The following is a 17,439-nucleotide window of genomic DNA, read 5'->3' as shown; positions in this document are numbered from 1 at the left end:
ATACAAGTACATCACTGAACTGGTGAGTTTGTTTTCTTATAAAGTACCTGGAATATTTTTTTATGGTACTATTACTCACTATAAATTTGTAGCTTCCAAAATTTGCCTTTGTAATCTGTATTACTGTGAACTTGGTTTATATGTTAGAATTAATGACATTAGGCACTTTTACTCTCTGAATTAAGATAGAGCACCCTTTATATTGGTTGACTCAGCCTTCCATCCTTCCGAGGTTGGTAAAATGAGGACCCAAATTGTTGGGGGGAATATGCTGACACTGTAAACTGCTTAGAGAAGGCCGTAAAGTACTGTCCAGTCTAAGTGCTAGTGCTATTGTGATTATATGATATATATTATTTATTTTAAAAATAAATACTTTTAGGAATTTCCTACTTATTTTGCTAAGTGGGATTTTCTGTTCTGTAGTCTTGTCCCAGTAACACTGTTGTTATAAATGAACAGTTGAATACAATTATCTCTTATCAGTTAGTTGTAAACAGGTCAGTTTACAACATGGAGACAGACATGACAATCAACTGCTTCATAACTTGACTCAGAAACCATGAATTGTAGTTCTTTCATTCTTTTTAATCCCAAACAGTTTTTCTTTCATTAGTTTTGTTTTTTTGAACTATTTTTGTTTGTTTTAATATGTAGAAGTAAAGGCGACAGGGAACATAGAAAAAAGGAAAAGTCTGCTATTTGCTTATTTAAGAAATTGCTGTCTATTTTTTTTTCTACAGAAAATGCAATTCAGGCTTTTGGCAATGGTACGGATGTGAATGTGTGGCAACCATTCCTACCTGTCCAAACCACCACAGCTTTAACTACAACAGGATACAGATTAAAGACATATGACTCTGAGAATGCCAACAATGAAATACCTACTAATAATGACTTGCCAGCATGTGCCAACATTAAGGTAAGAAATAACTGTAATTGGACAATTATTTAAAACTGGGAGGGGGAGAGGATTGTTGAACAAATGAAGGGTATACCCTTGCTAAATGTTTGTGTATATCAAAAAATCCAAGCTTCCTTTTCTCTGTCTGTATTGCTACTTAACAATATATTGTTGGAATGATGCATCCAAAAGATTATGTTAAGCTGGTTAGTTTTGATTTTATGTTACAAGAATCCTGGTTCCAAAGAGCAGGATGGATCGTTAACTGCAAAAAATTCAGAAAAGAACTTGACAGACTGAATGGATGTTTCACACAATGGCTGGATTATTAATTCATGTTATATCATTGCTTTAGACATGATTCATTTTAAAAAAATCATTGGCCCATTCATAACATTAAACCATAAACAGTTCATAATGGTAAACTGTACCAAAATGATGGGGTCTACACATTGCACTGTGCTAAAAGAACCAAAGTGCTTTACTGTTATGTGTGAATGCTATCAGTAATACACAGTTGATATCAATAGTACGTAGAAATTAGATGGTGGATTGTTAACAAAATGGTGCAGATATAGCCACGTAAGCAATTTTCAGCAGCCCTGGGATGCTGCATATAACACCTTTGGTGCATGAGCTCTATTGGATGCTGGTTTGCTTCCAGGTCCAATTCAAGGTGTTGGTTATTACCTTTAAAGCACTACATGGCTTAAGCCAGATTATCTCAGGCACTGTCTTACCCACATCACATTGACCCATCCTACTGGATCAGGCAGGGAAGGTATATTACAGACCCCATCTGTTAAAGAATTTTGACTGATGGAGTCCAGGAAGAGACCCATCTCTGCTGTTGCCCCCATCCTGTGAAGACTCCTTTCCCAGAGATAGAGTGTGCAGACCTGGCTCTGCCAAGTCCCATGGAAGTTGAAGAGAGGCACGCAATCCTGGGGGCATGCAATCCTAAAGGCACTCCTGCAACCTTTTAATTTTCAACATATTTTTGTTTTTACTCGTCTCCCATTTTACTGAATTTTGTATGTATTGTGTTTTTATATGGTTTTGTGCTTTTTATCTGTAAACCATCCAGAATAACTCTGAATGTGAGAAGGGCAATATCTAAATTTGATACATAAATAAATAAATATAAATAAATAAAATCCAGTAGGGTGCCAAACATATATGTAGGAAACCATTATGATGCACATTCACTTTTTCTGTTGATTGTCCTGATTCAAAAGTTTGGAATGTAACTCTTGAAATCTGATTTATTCTTTTCCGTAAAGTATGCTCACAAACTGATTAGAATGAGATGACTATCTTGTCAGACTGACCTTGAAAGCATGTATAATCTAGGCAGACACAAAAATGTTAAAATACAACATATAATTTATTTTTATTACTGCAAGATATTATTTTGAATAGGGAAACATTTTCTAGGTGAAACAGGCTGCCGTAAAGCCAAGTGGAAAAATCACTGGTATTTTAAGGGCAAAGTAGCGATAAAAATTCTGTAAACCACAAGGGCCAGCCTGCTGACTGCATTATGTCAGCTAATGCTGGAAACAAGGATAAAAATAACTTTTTTCTATTAATAAACCTGTACCCAATTTTCTAAATACTTTGATGTAATTAATTCTAAAAAGAGGAATAGTGGTTCTGCATTCTTAATGTGTCTTTTGGGAAGAGCAGGGCTTTTTTCCTCACAGAACACTCAGAACAGCATTCCGGCACCTTTTTTTTTTTTTTTTTGAAAAAAAAAATATATATCTCGGCTTTAGGAGTAGGCAATCTTGGCTCTTTTTTATGACTTGTGGACTTCAACTCCCAGAAATCCTGAGCCAGCCACACTGAGGGGAAAGAGAGAGGTTTCCAAACTGAGCCATGCTGGCTCAGGAATTCTGGGAGTTGAAGTCCTTGAGTCATAAAAGAGCCAAGGTTGCCTACCCTACACTAGAGGAGGACATTAAAAATATTTACAAGTTTACTTCTTTTGGAACTAAACTTTTAGAATCTAAAACAGCTAATTCAAAAAAGCCAACAGGAAAGAACCTCACATTTTTCATCTGCTTCTGTCTTTTGGAAGGTAAAATTAGATAACAAAATAATCTATTTCCTATGTTAACATCTCTGCAATGAAATCAATAAAGGTAATAGGAAAGAAATGAGAAACATTTTTCTCAATGTAATATGTCTAATTTAGCTGATGCTAGAAAAAAAATAGTATCTTTTGTACACTCTTGAAAACTATTTTGAATCTATAACCATCTATTACAACTAAACCACTTTAAATTAAACAATTCTTAAGAATGAAATATTCTTAATTTGGACTTTACTTTTACTGTTTGGACTGTTGTGTGTTTTGAAAAATAGATTATTTAGAATCTAGTTATGTTGCACTTCAGTCTTTAAATAATTAACCTAGTATATACATAACAATATATGATGTTTTCCATGGTGAGGTTAACATCAATAACAACATTTATTAAAAAGGCTAAAATAATTTCTGGTGGTAATATCTGTACATTAAAATTTTGTTTAGTCACAATCTTTCACTTTTCACATTCTGGACAAGCAGTGGTCATGTATCCTAGCAAAAGATGTTACATATGTGCATAAGTGTAGTCAGTAGCATATGCCTTTTTAAAAATATCAAACATGCAAAGAAACAAAAATAAGTCCAAAATATCTGTATTACATTCAGAAATTTCAACTTTGCAACCAATATTTCTCATCCATAACTATGGCACCCTAAGGATACTTGCATATATGCAAATGCTACATGCAGATTGCTGGGAAATACCAAACATGGCCTTGAGAATTCCAATGTTTGTTACAAATTTTTCTGGATGTGGTTGGAAAGAGGCTGTTTGGCGCCGAAGACCACTGCCACGAGGAACACAGCTCTGGGTCAGGGTTCAGAGCAGCTCCGGGTGGGGGCTCAGCATGGGCCACAGCGTGGCAACTGCAGGGAGGAGAATCCCCACAGTGGCTGTGAGGAGGGGAATCCCCGCAGAATGTGGCTCCGAGCCACAGGAGCGGGGGTGCAAAGGATGGGCAGCGACACCGTAGCAAGACACCGGCATTGCTCCTAGGGACAACACCTCTGAGTTCTGGCACTTTTTTTTTTTAGAAAAAAAGCACTGGGGAAGAGAAATAACTCTTTCAGATTCGGTAATAGTGTCAGGAGTTAGTCATGAAAGTCTAGGCTTCTGCAATGATAGTGGAGAAAATGAAGAACATGTTAATACTTCATCACACAAATACTGAAATTTACATACTTACATCAGTTATCAGATACAAGTAAATTTAAGCTTGGCATCTTGTCCACATATCATTTTGTCATCATAATGGTTTGTTGTGGATACCTACATGAAACAAAATATTTTCTCCAAGTGAGCTGGGATACTTTGGTTCAACTTAAATTGGCTAAAAACAGCTACATTTGGTTTCAAAGAGTTTAAATTACACCTTAGTTATATCCCCATTTCTAAGTGGCCTTTGTGGGGACAGAATGCTTATGGCTCTTTTTCCTCATAGAATTGTCCCGACTTAATAGTTTAAACATTTCCCAAGTTAAATGTGAAGGACTTGGAAAACCAGTTTTCTACAGAGTGTCCTACTGTGTTGAAATATAGGCAGAAGGTTCCTGGATTCAAATGCAATGAACACGGAGAGGAGATTAAAACTGAAAGTATTTATTAAGCATACCTTAATAGAATAACTTTAATTGCAATACATAATGTAGATAGGAAGTATCTACAGACAAGTCAATAAAACAAAGCACGGCAACAGAAAATTGTGAATAGAAGATGAAATTTCATATTCCTTTGGCAGATGGCAGTCCCTTTTCATCAAAAGCAGTAATGAATATTTCCCGATTTAATCCAGCTAGTTTATAGGAAGTTTCCTGGATAAGCTTACACTGAGGCTCACCCAATGTAAGTTTCTGAAAGCTTATATAATATCCTCTTGCGATTATTTATCCCTCTAATGATGCATATTTATTGTTTGTGCAGGAGAAGCCGTCGTGGCATAGTGGTTAGAATGCAGTATTGCAGGCTAACTCTGCCCACTGCCAGGAATTCAATCCCGACCAGTTCAAGGTTGATTCAGTCTTCCATCCTTCTGAGGTCACTAAAATGAACACCCAGATTGTTGTGGGTAATATGCTGACATTGTAAACTGCTTAGAGAGTGCTGTAAAGCACTGTGGGGCAGTATATAAGTCTAAGTGCTATTGCTATTATTTATCCTCCTCCTTTGATAACTTTTGATAGTTATCAAAAGTTTTGATGTGAGGTAGTATCAACTCCTACATGACACTCTCCCTGTTAGATTATTAGCCCTGGCAAGGCACTTCTATAAATAGCATTCTTGAACCGAACTGCTTGAGAAATTGAAGGAGAAGTGTGTGGTGAGTGCTCAGCCTTATAGGCACAAGCATTTTCTACAGGGAAAATGGAATAAACCACCTAAATCTCCTTGTCATTTACTACCATCTATAGATAAACATTGTTCTTGTTAGGGTAACATTCAGAAACTCTCAAGCTTTGAAAACAAATGAAAAGAATACCTCAAAGATGTTCTTAAACATAAAAAATTATATAGAAAACAGAACTGTCCCATGTCTAATGTCTCTTCCTCTCTCCAGATAATTCTGATCCTGACCATGAGAAAGCTACCAGATGTTGCCTGCCCTTGTAATGATTATCTGGATTTTTGCAGCCCAGATCTCTAAGCTGTACTGGGAGCTCTGGGCAGAATCAGAATTGCTGTGGGAGGGAGACATTTTGTATTAGTTACCTAGCTTTATCCTAGGCTGGCTGGGGAAATCTGGGAGTTGACGTCCACACATCTTAAAGTTGTTGCAGTTGAGAAACACAGATGTAAGGCAAACAGGTAAACATTTTCCTTGCTTTTCTTTGTTCTCTCCCCACTCCATCAGCATTAATGTTCATAGAACTTTCTGACTTCTCTGTTCTCCCTTGATCATAGCAAATAAAATGACACAGATTATCGAGAACACTGTGCCCTTTGTTTCAGTTTATGCACAACTTGCTGCCCTGTTCTCACTTCAGCAAAACTCCTCCATCCCTTGCTGTTTCCTCTTTAAACTCACCCACTTACGAATTACAAATCCATGAAACTTCCTCACACCTGCTGTGAACTGAACCTCAGAGCTCCTTATGAATTTAAGCCAAATGTCTGAAGAAATCCTGCACAGTGTTTGATAATAACAATACTAATAAACACTTTATTATAGCTACTTATGATCTCTAACATTAGGCATAGTCTGAACCCCTACAATTTTCAGCAAGGCTCAACGCTAAGTGCTTCACTACCCACTGTGAATGCCTCTTAAGGCCTCTCTTGGAAACTAATCCTTTGGCCTTCCCATTTTTCCACACATCCTTTTCTAAAGAAGCAAAAAGCTCCAAATCACCATGCCAGGTACTTATATGTGAAAGCACATAGGTGTTTCCCATCACATATATTATTATTTAGGAATTGTGGCATGCAATCAATATCAATTCTCTGCAGTGCTCCATAGTATTATTTCTCCCATATATAGAGACACAAAACTTGAAACTTGAAATAGATGTGTGTACTATTCAAATATCTGCTTCATGTATCTGACCACATATTGAGGCTCAAGTAGCCAGACTGCATTATTTGCAGCCATAGTTGTTTTGCAGGTTAGCATTGTCCTGATTAAATAGCTGGGACAATATCTTGGCAAAAAAGATTGCTAGGGTACTTTTAGCAAGTTTTGCCTTGCTAACTGCAGACAGAAGTGATTAGAAGAGCTGGATTCTATAAAAATCCTTGATATGCATCTTTCCGTGTTTTGCAGTGAAAACAGGAAAGAGATACTCTGTCATCTCTATTTTGTCTGTAGAATATTGGCCCTTGCAGACATATGACATTTGACCTTCTCAAGAAGCTGAATAATTAGAGTTTTAGAAACTGCTACTCAGATACAAAAGCATTATTATTTGGCTTGCCTGTCTAAAACCCTAAAAAAGTGGGGAGAAATAATGCATCAGGTAATGGATTTGGGTGTCATATGTTTGGATCCATTGTGCCCCACAAACATGGGAGTTGCAAGGGTACAGACAATTCCCATTTGGCATTTTCTAAATTTGTTGGGACTATGTTGCCTAAAGTATACTCAGTCCAATTTTATGAAAGTTGCTATGCTGGACTAATAGCATTTGGATTTTCAATAACAATATAAAAAAGTGACACTTCACAAATAAATGATAAGGGAAACATGTGTTGAACAGGATAAAAGAAAATTAGTTTTCAAAAAATAAGCCTTAAAATATGTAATACTACAGAGCTGAATTTTATATTCCATGCCAAATGTAGCTGCTACACAGCTGCAGTTATTACAGTTCTGAAAATATGTGTCACTTACATGCGCCGATACTCATCATCCAAGTTCTGTTCAGACTAGATTTGGGGAAACAAATTATTTTATTTTTGAAGCCAGTTTGAATTTTGGCCCAATCTCCAGTTATTTCATTTCAAGTGCAATATGTTGTGAAGATTTCTTTTTTCCAACCCTTTGGATTGAAGTCTGCATGCCTACCTAGGTATTTCATTTTTTTTCGTTAACTTTCCTACAGTTATCTATCATTTTCTGCATCTTGTGCTTTGGAAAAAAAGAATGGACTTGAGGGAGGGAGAGGGAGACAATCATGGAAAGTCAATGTTACCACCATTTTTATTTTATTTTTTGCTATGGCTTCGTCTCTGCTGGCTTTAGCTGAATCCATTAGACATTCCTCAACAGATTCTCCCTACAGGAAAATCAGGAGAATTGTTCCATACAACATGATGATGATGATGCCACTACCCAACTTTGAGTAGTTTACACATTATTACACATTAAACCATGAAAACAAGACATTGAAAATGACAAGAAACAAAAAGGGTAGACATGACAGGCAAATGAACCAAGTGAAAACAAAAGACAGCAACCTAGGTTAAAAAAGAGGTTTCAGTCAACACCATCAAAGGACTGTGTGAAAGTCAGGTTCTCAGGCTCCTTTAAAACATTAGAATGGTAGGGGTCATTTGGATCTTGGGAGACAACCTCATTACAGAAAGTTGGTGCTACCACCTGGAAGGCATACTTCCAGGGTCCCAATGAGTGTTTGCAAGCGTACTATCGCTGCCTGATCAAATTAAATATAATGGGAACAGGGACTTCCGGTTTTGTGCTGTAGTGACCGGTCGTGGGCTTACGGATTCTCCACATCCCCACAGCTAATTTCACCCTGCCAGAGGACCGTAAATGTGTCTAAGTTGCCCCAGAGAGGCAACAAGAAAGAAGTGTGCTCCAGAGATTCTGGAATGGTGGCAGCTGTTCTGTTCGACTTGGGAAAAGCCTTCTAACCCGACAGGAGAAAGGCTGGCCGAATTGCATCAACCAGCCCAAGCTACTAGCAACTGAAGAAGTCCAAAAGCACTAACCAGCACAACTGTGAACAGCATGCTTGAAACTGGGTGAGGAATTCGATCTTCTCTGTTCTGTTTTACATTTAATTTCCTGGAAAAGATAGCCAAGAAGCAAAATACCTCCAAAAGGGAAGGAGGGGGATTTCTGCCCCACCCTTATACTAATGGAAGCGGCAAATTAATCTTTTTACAGAGGATCAAAATATATGGAAGTGAAATAAATGTAAAACCTGAAACTTAAAACTCAAATCTGGATAAATCTAAAATTGTTTGAATGGTTGAGACTCTCATTTTAAAGAAAATTGTTCATTTTGGAAATTGAAAAACAAATAGTTGCTGACATCTAGTGGCAGATGAAGACTATGACAGCTATGACTTTAATATAAGACCTGGCAAAATCTGGGAAAAACTAATCTGTGTCTATGATCTTCAAAGCTTTAACAACAAAGAACATCTGTGAGCAAAAAAGACAATAATCTGGGCTATAGGCAAAGAGAGAATTATAAATTTCAGAAAAAAACTTTTTTGAATTATTTGGATTACAAATATCTATCTAATTGGGACTCTAAAGCTATTTTCAGAGAAAAGAAAGGAAGAGGAAAACTCAAATTCTTGACTAATATGGATCAGAGACATGTAGAAAGAATATATCAAGAAAACATAAATACTTCACAGTAGGAGATATATAGTATACTGCAACTAATTCAAACAACAATGACTTTAAACCACAAAGAAATCCAAAACAACTTTGAAAATATAAATCAATCTATTTCCAAGTTAACTCTACAACAACAACAAAATCCCAGAAAACAACAACAGAGAAGGAGCAGATAAAACAGATAAATGGATATAGAATTGAGAATAGAGACTTAAAGATGGAACTTAACAAAACAAGGAAACATGATTTAATCCTAGTGGAAAAAAATTCACAAGAATTGGAAAAAAACAACTTATCCCTTTAAACTCCAAGGAAATCTGAGGACCAGAAAACAGATTGGATAAAATGGACTGTAGAGATGTCAGGAACATCGGAAAGAAAGGAAATGATAAAAGAAGTGGAGAGAAAGAAAAAGAAAAAGATTTTCAACAAACATGGAAAGGCAGAAGTCCTGTACAAAGACACTTCTCCTGATTTACTTTTTATATCTAGAGCAACATTTACGAACATATGGAAAAACTTTTTGATTCAGCAAAATACATTGATTAAGAAAGACCCTGGGCAAAAGAAAAAGACTAAAGTGAAAACTAAGAAATACTTAATACTTTAAAAAGAAACATTTCTTTGAATATGGTTAAAGAAATAGAAAAGTTTTGGAATATATATGTTACTCTAAGAGGGATGAATTCTAGGGCTTTTCAACCTGTGGTACATTGGCACCTAGCAGGTGGTACGATACCATCCTGGAAAAGTGGTAGTGGGGGAGGGGAATGAGCTGAACCGGTAGTAGCATCTCACAAGCCTGAGCGAGAGATGGCTGGAGCTGTAGGGCTGTTGGGGCTCAGCGGAAGTGCCAGGATCAGCACCAGGCTCCAGCTGGAGCTCAGCGCTGATCCTGGTGCCTCTGCTGAGCCCAGAAGAAGCACCGATCAGCTGGAATGTTACAGCATTTCCAGGGTCTTGTGATTTACATCCAGATGCTTGGCAACTGATTCATATTTATGTTGGTCACAGTGTCTCAGGGTCATGTGAAGTGACCAAAACCTGCTGCAATCACCCAGAAGAGGGGGGGGGGAATAAAAACCAAATACCCACCCCACCCCACCCTCGCTGCCAATCCTCAACAGAAATGCTCACAACAATGAAAACCTCAGACAGGAGGAAGAGCGCTGCCGGGTGGGCAGGCAGGTTTCTTCCTTGGCTGTGGCTTGGGGGGCACTTTTTCAGGGCCATTGTAACTTCGAACAGTCACTAAGTGAACTGTTGTAAGTTGAGGACTACCTGTACTTCATCACTTTTTTCCTTTTGGGGGGGATCATCAAGTTTTTGACACCTTGCTAGGCGACTGGTGGTACTCGGATATTGCCAACATCCTAAAAGGGGAACAATGGTGAAAAGTTGAAAACCCCTGTAATATGGTATGCTTTTTTGCCCTTTTTTGTTCTCTTTCTTGATATAATCTAAAAAAATGGAAATGACTTAGATAAAGGAAATGTTTTAGAAATTTAAATGTGATTGAATTTAAGAAAATTATAAAGGATAAAAATATTTTGAATAAGAGTTAAAGGATTAGAAGACGAGATGTATTAAATGGAACGTTTAAAGATTAAACAGATTTTTAATTATGGTTAAAAAGAATAAGAAATTTAGGAAATAAATACATATTAGCTTAGGAGGGATATATATTTTAAGTAGTGTGTTATTTTTTATGCTTCTTTACTCTTGCTTTTCTTTCTTTTTTCTACTGTTTTATCTATCCCTTAAGAAATTTAAAAGTGTGAGATGGTTCATATGGAAAAATAGAGTTAAATTCTTAAATGTAATTAATTTTTGAGAAATCTTAACCAGTAAAAATATCTAGAATTTGGTGGGAGAAACAAGTTAAAATAAGGATTGTAACAGGATCTATGATAAGACAACCAGAATGATTGGATAGAAAAGAAATATCATATTGATGAGATTATTATTTTTAGGACTATTGGAAAAATATATATTTAATTGTTATCTATCAAAACAATAAGAAATGTTGGGAAAAGAGGATATTTTGGGAAAAGAGGAAATCAATTAAAACTATTGTGTCGATTATGGATTATAGAAATCAATTGTTAAGATTGTTTTACAAATGTAACCCAGACAACACACTGTTCACCAATTATTAAGTGATTTATGTTTTTTAAAAATCAATAAAATATATTAGAAAAAATATAAATACAATGGAACAGATGGTTCTTCAAATAAGCAGTCTGTATGATATATAGGGGTTTATAGGTAAGAACCAGCATTCTGAATAGCACCTGGAAGCAAATTTGCAACCAGTGGAGCTAAAGAGGCAGAAGTGTTGCATGGGCATACTAGGGGATGCTCATCATTGCCCTCTTTGAAGTCCCATGTAGACCAAACTTCAGGAATCAGGCCATGAGATGACCAGGATATGAATATCTGAAGGGACCTGCAATCCAGGAAAGGGTGCAACTGGCAGACCAGATAAAGCAGTGCCAAGGCCTTCCTGAACACAGCTGCCACCTTTCATTGAACAGGAGGTGTGTGTCCAGAAACAGCTCCAAATTGCACACCAGCCTTGAAGGGGGAATGGCTACCTCATCCAAAGACAAAGATGGAACATCCCTAAATCTGGTTATTCCAGACAACCACAGCCATTCGGTCTTGGTAGAACTGAATCAGAGGTGTTTACTCCCCATTCAAACAGAAATTGAACAGCCTCTCATGGCTGGGCCAGAGTAGAAAGATATAATTGGGTATCACATAGATTCTATCTATGCAGTCAGAATTTATCGATTATCATCACAGTTGCAACTTCCCTAAGTTGCTAGCAAAAAAACTCCATATTTTCCTACTTCCGTGAAGCTTTGGGAATTGAGTAATGATGATTTAATTATGGTTTTAAATATCATTTTTATTTTAACCTTCTTGAGGACTCTAGGGTGGAAAAGCAAGATAAAAATTGTAATATTAAATTCCGTATAAATAAATATATGAGTAATTGTTGACATCTATGCAGGCTTTCAACAAGCTGATCCATTTAATTAATGCTAAATGTTTTAATCAAAATAAAGATCTAGTAAACACTATTATTAGGTTTTGAAACATTTCATATTCAGTCTTCAAAAAGCAAACAGGAACAAAAAAATAGCCTTTCTCTTTAGCATCTTAAATCAGTTACGACTATTCTCAAGACTGTATAACTTCAGGAGTGATTCATGATTCCAAAAAATTATGAGGTTGCTTTAAAATATTGTAGACTGGTACTACATTTCCATTTCTGTGTACTCTGAAGCATTAATAGAGATCAGATTTGAAGCACTGCCGAATACTGGAACATCTTAAATCACAATATGGTTAATTTAGTTTTATTCTTTTTTATATAATTTATCAAATATTTTAAAAAAGGAAAATAAAAACTAATATGAAAGTAATATAATAAGAAAAAGAAAAGGAAAGAAAAAGAAAGAAAGAAAGAAAGAAAGAAAGAAAGAAAGAAAGAAAGAAAGAAAGAGAAAAAAAGAAAGAAAAAGAAAGTAAAGATAAAAGAGCAAGAAAGGAAAAAAGTAGAAAAGAAAGATAGAAAGAAGTAGCTTCCAAGCTTCTTTATAATAGTTATAAATTACCTCTTGCTCTGTGGTTAAAACATATGCTTTTTTTCTATAATCTATTTTGTTGAGTCATCAAACTATAAATCATAAGCATTTTCTCCTTTATGCAAAAAAGTCCATAATGGGTTTCCAGTCAGCAATGAACATAGAAGCTGTATTTTCTCTAAACAAAAATGTCAATTTAATCATTTCAGCAAGTTCCATCATCTTTACCATCCATTCTTCCATTGTGTATAACACTGAATTATTTCATCTCTCTGCATGCAATAATCTTGCAGTTATTGTGTACAGAAACAAAGTTCTGTCATTTTTTTTCCAGCTATTTGTCCATCAATTCCAAAACAAAAACCTCATGGTCACAATTTGTGTGTTAATCTTTAAAGACCCTCTGAACCAACGTGTGTATTTTAACCTGAAATTTTCTATCCACCAAATATAATAAAATGTCCCTTAGTGTTGTTCATATTTCCAACATAAATGTGAAGTCCACTTATATATTTTGGATATTTTTGGCTCAGTCTGATGGTATAATGTGGTTTAAAAGCATCATGGTTTGGTTTGATGTGGGAGTCTGTCTTCAAATACTTTATTGTGTTCCAATGTTGACAGCTTTTCAGCATACAAAAGTAGTAGGAATCATGTAAATTAGTGAGCTCCTTTATTCCTTGGTTTTTCATTAGACCAGTTACAAGAAGCCTGAGAAATAAATGCATCCATAGTGGCTGAGGCTGTATTATGCTTGCTGATATTATGATGGGCAATTAATTCTGACATGGCAGTTTGGCAGGCTACCTAATGCTCTGCGCTTTTCTACTCAGGAGGTTAGTACTTGGCAATTTCCATGACATTTATACAAATTAATCAAATTCTTACCTTCATTTTATTGCACAAGGGTTTTCTTTCTTCCTAGCAATAAATAAAAATTCAGAGGCAAAAGCATAATACCCCTTAGAGCTTCTACAAATGTTGATAGAATCTCTGTTAGCCTTTGTTGTAGTCTACTTTTCCATTTCCAGGGTATTTTAAGAATGAATTTAAGGTCTCTAGAGGCGAAATAACTAGAGAATCAAACAGAGATTAGATTTTACTAGGAACAAAACGGCATGTTTCTGCAATGTTACAGTCTGGGAAAATTGATACAAGCATTTATTTTGTTTATATCTATATGTTTGTGTGCGATTGTGTGTGAGAGAGAAAAAAAAATGAGAAGAGAGAGAGAGAGAGAGTAAAGTGGAATGGTAAAAGTAGTAAGATAGATAGGGCAAGAACTGCTGGAAATCAGAGTAAATACTGTTGGCTAAGATCAAGAATGATCTGGGCTCAGGGGTTGCACCTCTAATTTTGATTGGATAAAGATAGGTACTGAGAAATAATCAAAGTGAATGAGGCCTTATGCTAGGGGTAGGATTTGAATATTTTTATGAATAACTTTATAAAAGCATATTAGGCTTACAGTATTTGTTTCTGTATTCTGATTGAAATCTAGGAAACATTGTCGATAAGTTTCAAGAATCATATAATGAAAACTCTAAAAAGATTCTGGATTACACAAATGGAGCTACAGGCAGCAAGTAAAAGTTTTAGATTTACTGTTTGTTAACAATATAGATTAAAGATTAAATTGAAAGAGTGTAATGCAATGCGCAGAGGAACTTGAGGAACTAGGAAAAGAATTACTGCCTAGGAAACAGTCAGAAAGCGAGGCAAGAGGTCCAACTGGCTTAATGAAGAAAGAAACTTAGGGAAATACCTGCCTTAATGAAATAATTAAAACGGGGTGGGAAGTTTGCACTTTCAGAGTTGTAAGATTTTGTTAATGTAGCCTTATAACAATGTAGAATTAGTTTAACCAGTCCTGTTTCCTGTCTAGTTTACTTGGGAAGGCTAACAAACAGTAGCAAAATTTACTTTTCTATACTTTGGTCTTGGAAAATTGGAAAATGACAATCAAATTAATATTCTTCAGGGTTAGAACTTTTCTGCGTCCTGTATACAAAGGTCTGGTGCATACGTAGAGCAAGTATTTAAGTTAAACGTCTATACTTCTAAAATTCTTGTGTTTGTTTGTTTGTAACCTTCAACTGGGTGAAATCAGAAGGTATTGGGCAACAGTTATTGAACCAAGGTAATTCAAAAGGGGCTAACCTATGGAAAGCCAGGAGGCAGGACTCAAATGGGAATAAAATTTGGGGAAATTGTAGCTGCTTCAGTGCCACGACACTTTCGAACCACACTTCCCAGAAATCTATAGGGTGTATGGTGCAAGGGAAGATTGGAGTGTCATATCCCCACCCCCCTTTTCCCCTCCCTCTGGCCCCTGCATCCAGTTGGCTGACAATAAGGGTCAACAGACAAGTAGCAATTGTCTGCTTTGGAACCGAGGCTAAAATTTGAAATGTCTTAAGAGTGGTGAGGGTAGGATGAGCGTGTGACTCAGATGCCTGTTGGTGAGGTAGGGCTGGCTGGGGGCCACTGTCAGTGGATAGATGAGACCTCTTCCTCCCTGGAGGGAGGGACCCTTGGGGAAATACCATAATGGGGAGCAAGCTGCAGTTTTCCTCCCTCCCCCCAGTTTTGCAATCAGTTGAGGAAGAGCAGGAGTGATTTTTCATGTGCCTTTTTCCACAAGCAAAGTCAGTGGGGAAGCCAGAGGAAGTCAGGAGTTGCTCCTGCTCCCACTCCTGCACCCATTCAGCTAGCAGCAAGGCTGACTGACAAAAACTGGCTTGCAGATGTCAGTGGTCAGTGGGAGAGACCTCTTCCTCCCTGGAGACATGCTGGAGAGTGGGCTGCCATTTTCCTCAAATTTCATGGCCTCCTTTGTTCTGCTTCCCCTCAGCTAACTGGTAGGCAGTTCTATAGGTCAGTTGAGGAGGAAGAGGAGGAAGTGTGATTTCTGATGCTGTCTGCCAGCTTCCCACAAGGAACATCAATGTGGAAGCTGACAGAAAGTTGGAAGTCACTACTGCTCCCACTGCTTTTTTTGCCTGCTTTTTTGCCTGTTTAGTTAAGGAAGTATCTTTGAAAGGATGAGCCAAAAGGTTGCGTATTGTCTGGTGTATGTTAAAAACTGCATTAGAGAGAAATCCTAAATGTCTGCTGTTTTTTGTTTTTTTCAAAAGAAACTATTTCTATAAAGCTCTTGTTAAAGTATCTTTGCTCAGGAAAAATAAATTCAAAAATAACGACCAAGATTTTTTCTGTAGACAAATACTTTCCAAAACTATGTACAGTATATATATATATGGTTCACATGTTCTTCTTCTGTCTGTGAATACCTTTGATCTACTATCAGGTAATCAGATCAAATGTACCAATCAAATAAAATTAATACATGCAGGAAGCCAATAAATTAAAGGTAAAGGTTCCCCCGCACATGCATGCTAGTTGTTTCCAACTCTAAGGGGCGGTGCTTATCTCCGTTTCAAAGCCGAAGAGCCAGCCCTTGTCCGAGGACGTCTCCGTGGTCATGTGGCCGGCATGACTAGACGCCATAGGCGCACGGAATGCTGTTATCTTCCCACCGTAGTGGTCCCTATTTTTCTACTTGCATTTTTACGTGCTTTCGAACTGCTAGGTTGGCAGAAGCTGGGACAATTAAATATGCATATTACTTTGTACATTAATTTGTACAGTGTATACCAAGTATACAGTTGCGTATTATTGGATTAAAAAATAGTAGAATTAGAGTATCAGTGACGAATATTTTAAGAGGAGTGAGAAAATAGAGATTCTAAAAGTAAGCATTTTTCTTGTGTCATAATAAGTGTAGCATGTTATAGCTAACTGTAAAAACAGATTACCTTAATAAGAATCGTGCAATTTTGTTTTGTGACTTAATAATTGTTTATTTGAAGATGAACATGCTTCTTAAAAGCAGAAGTAAATACTTATAAAACTAGCATTTTGTCAAAAGCTATTGAACATCTCTAAAACAAGCAGTAATATTTTATTGTTATTGTCCTCCTAAAAAGAAAAAGTTGCATTTCAGTTAAATAGTCTGTTTGTTTTCACTACTTTATCACAGTCCTCTCCTACATGAATAATAAAAATATGATGCAAAACTGATATGATAGTGGATAATCCTCCACCCAATGTCCACCGTGGAAACTACTTCCTACGAAATTTTAACTTTATACCATTCAAATCTTAACCTCTAATGGTTTAATATTGATACATGGATGCCCATCATTATGTTTCCTTTGACGTAAAAAACATTATGCAGTGAACTTAAAAGAAATCAGAAATACTAATCCAAAGATGTTAAAGGAATGAAATAAGAAAAATAAAAAGAACTAAAGTCAAAAGTATCTCTCCATACTTTTCTATCACTGCAAACTGTGCTTACTTTGATTTCAGTAATACTTTTCCTTAAATTCTGGCTTCTCACTTTTTTATGTTCCTCATATTTTTTATTTCTTTTAGTATTTATTTTTCTTTTAATGTGTAAGTTCCTCTTTAAGTTCTATCCTTAGTCATTTTCTTTATGGAACCAAGTCACCATAGCCTATGTCTTTCAGATTGGTCATTCGCTTCTGTATTTCATCCACATTCAGTGAACATCGAGTCATTTTTGATCTATCTCTTTATTTTATTTTTTTAACCACACAGATATGATTGCATAGCACATTCTGCTGTGCTCAGCTTAAGTTTGTTTGTCCTGAACCCTCACTTCCATGACTTCAGCCCATTTTTGCTTCCTTTAACAAATTATTTCTCACAACAGAATACATTTACATTACCCAACATTTTTCTGCTAGTATTTATGCTTCTTACTGTTTTTCCACCCATTTCCTGATC

General features: G+C 36.3%; 1 protein-coding gene across 1 annotated transcript in view; it reads left to right on the top strand.

Annotated features, from left to right (window-relative positions):
* Positions 1 to 17,439, top strand: part of GFRA1 (GDNF family receptor alpha 1) — a 291,272-nt gene that overhangs the window by 243,377 nt on the left and 30,456 nt on the right. Inside the window, exon 7 of the mRNA XM_083363394.1 lies at positions 744 to 922. Coding sequence (XP_083219520.1) covers positions 744 to 922 — 179 coding nt within the window. The remainder of the gene's footprint in view (positions 1 to 743; positions 923 to 17,439) is intronic.

Source organism: Vipera ursinii (assembly GCF_947247035.1).
Source record: "Vipera ursinii genome assembly, chromosome: 5".
NCBI classification, from domain to species: domain Eukaryota; kingdom Metazoa; phylum Chordata; class Lepidosauria; order Squamata; family Viperidae; genus Vipera; species Vipera ursinii.
This window is presented reverse-complemented; position numbering and strand designations above follow the sequence as displayed.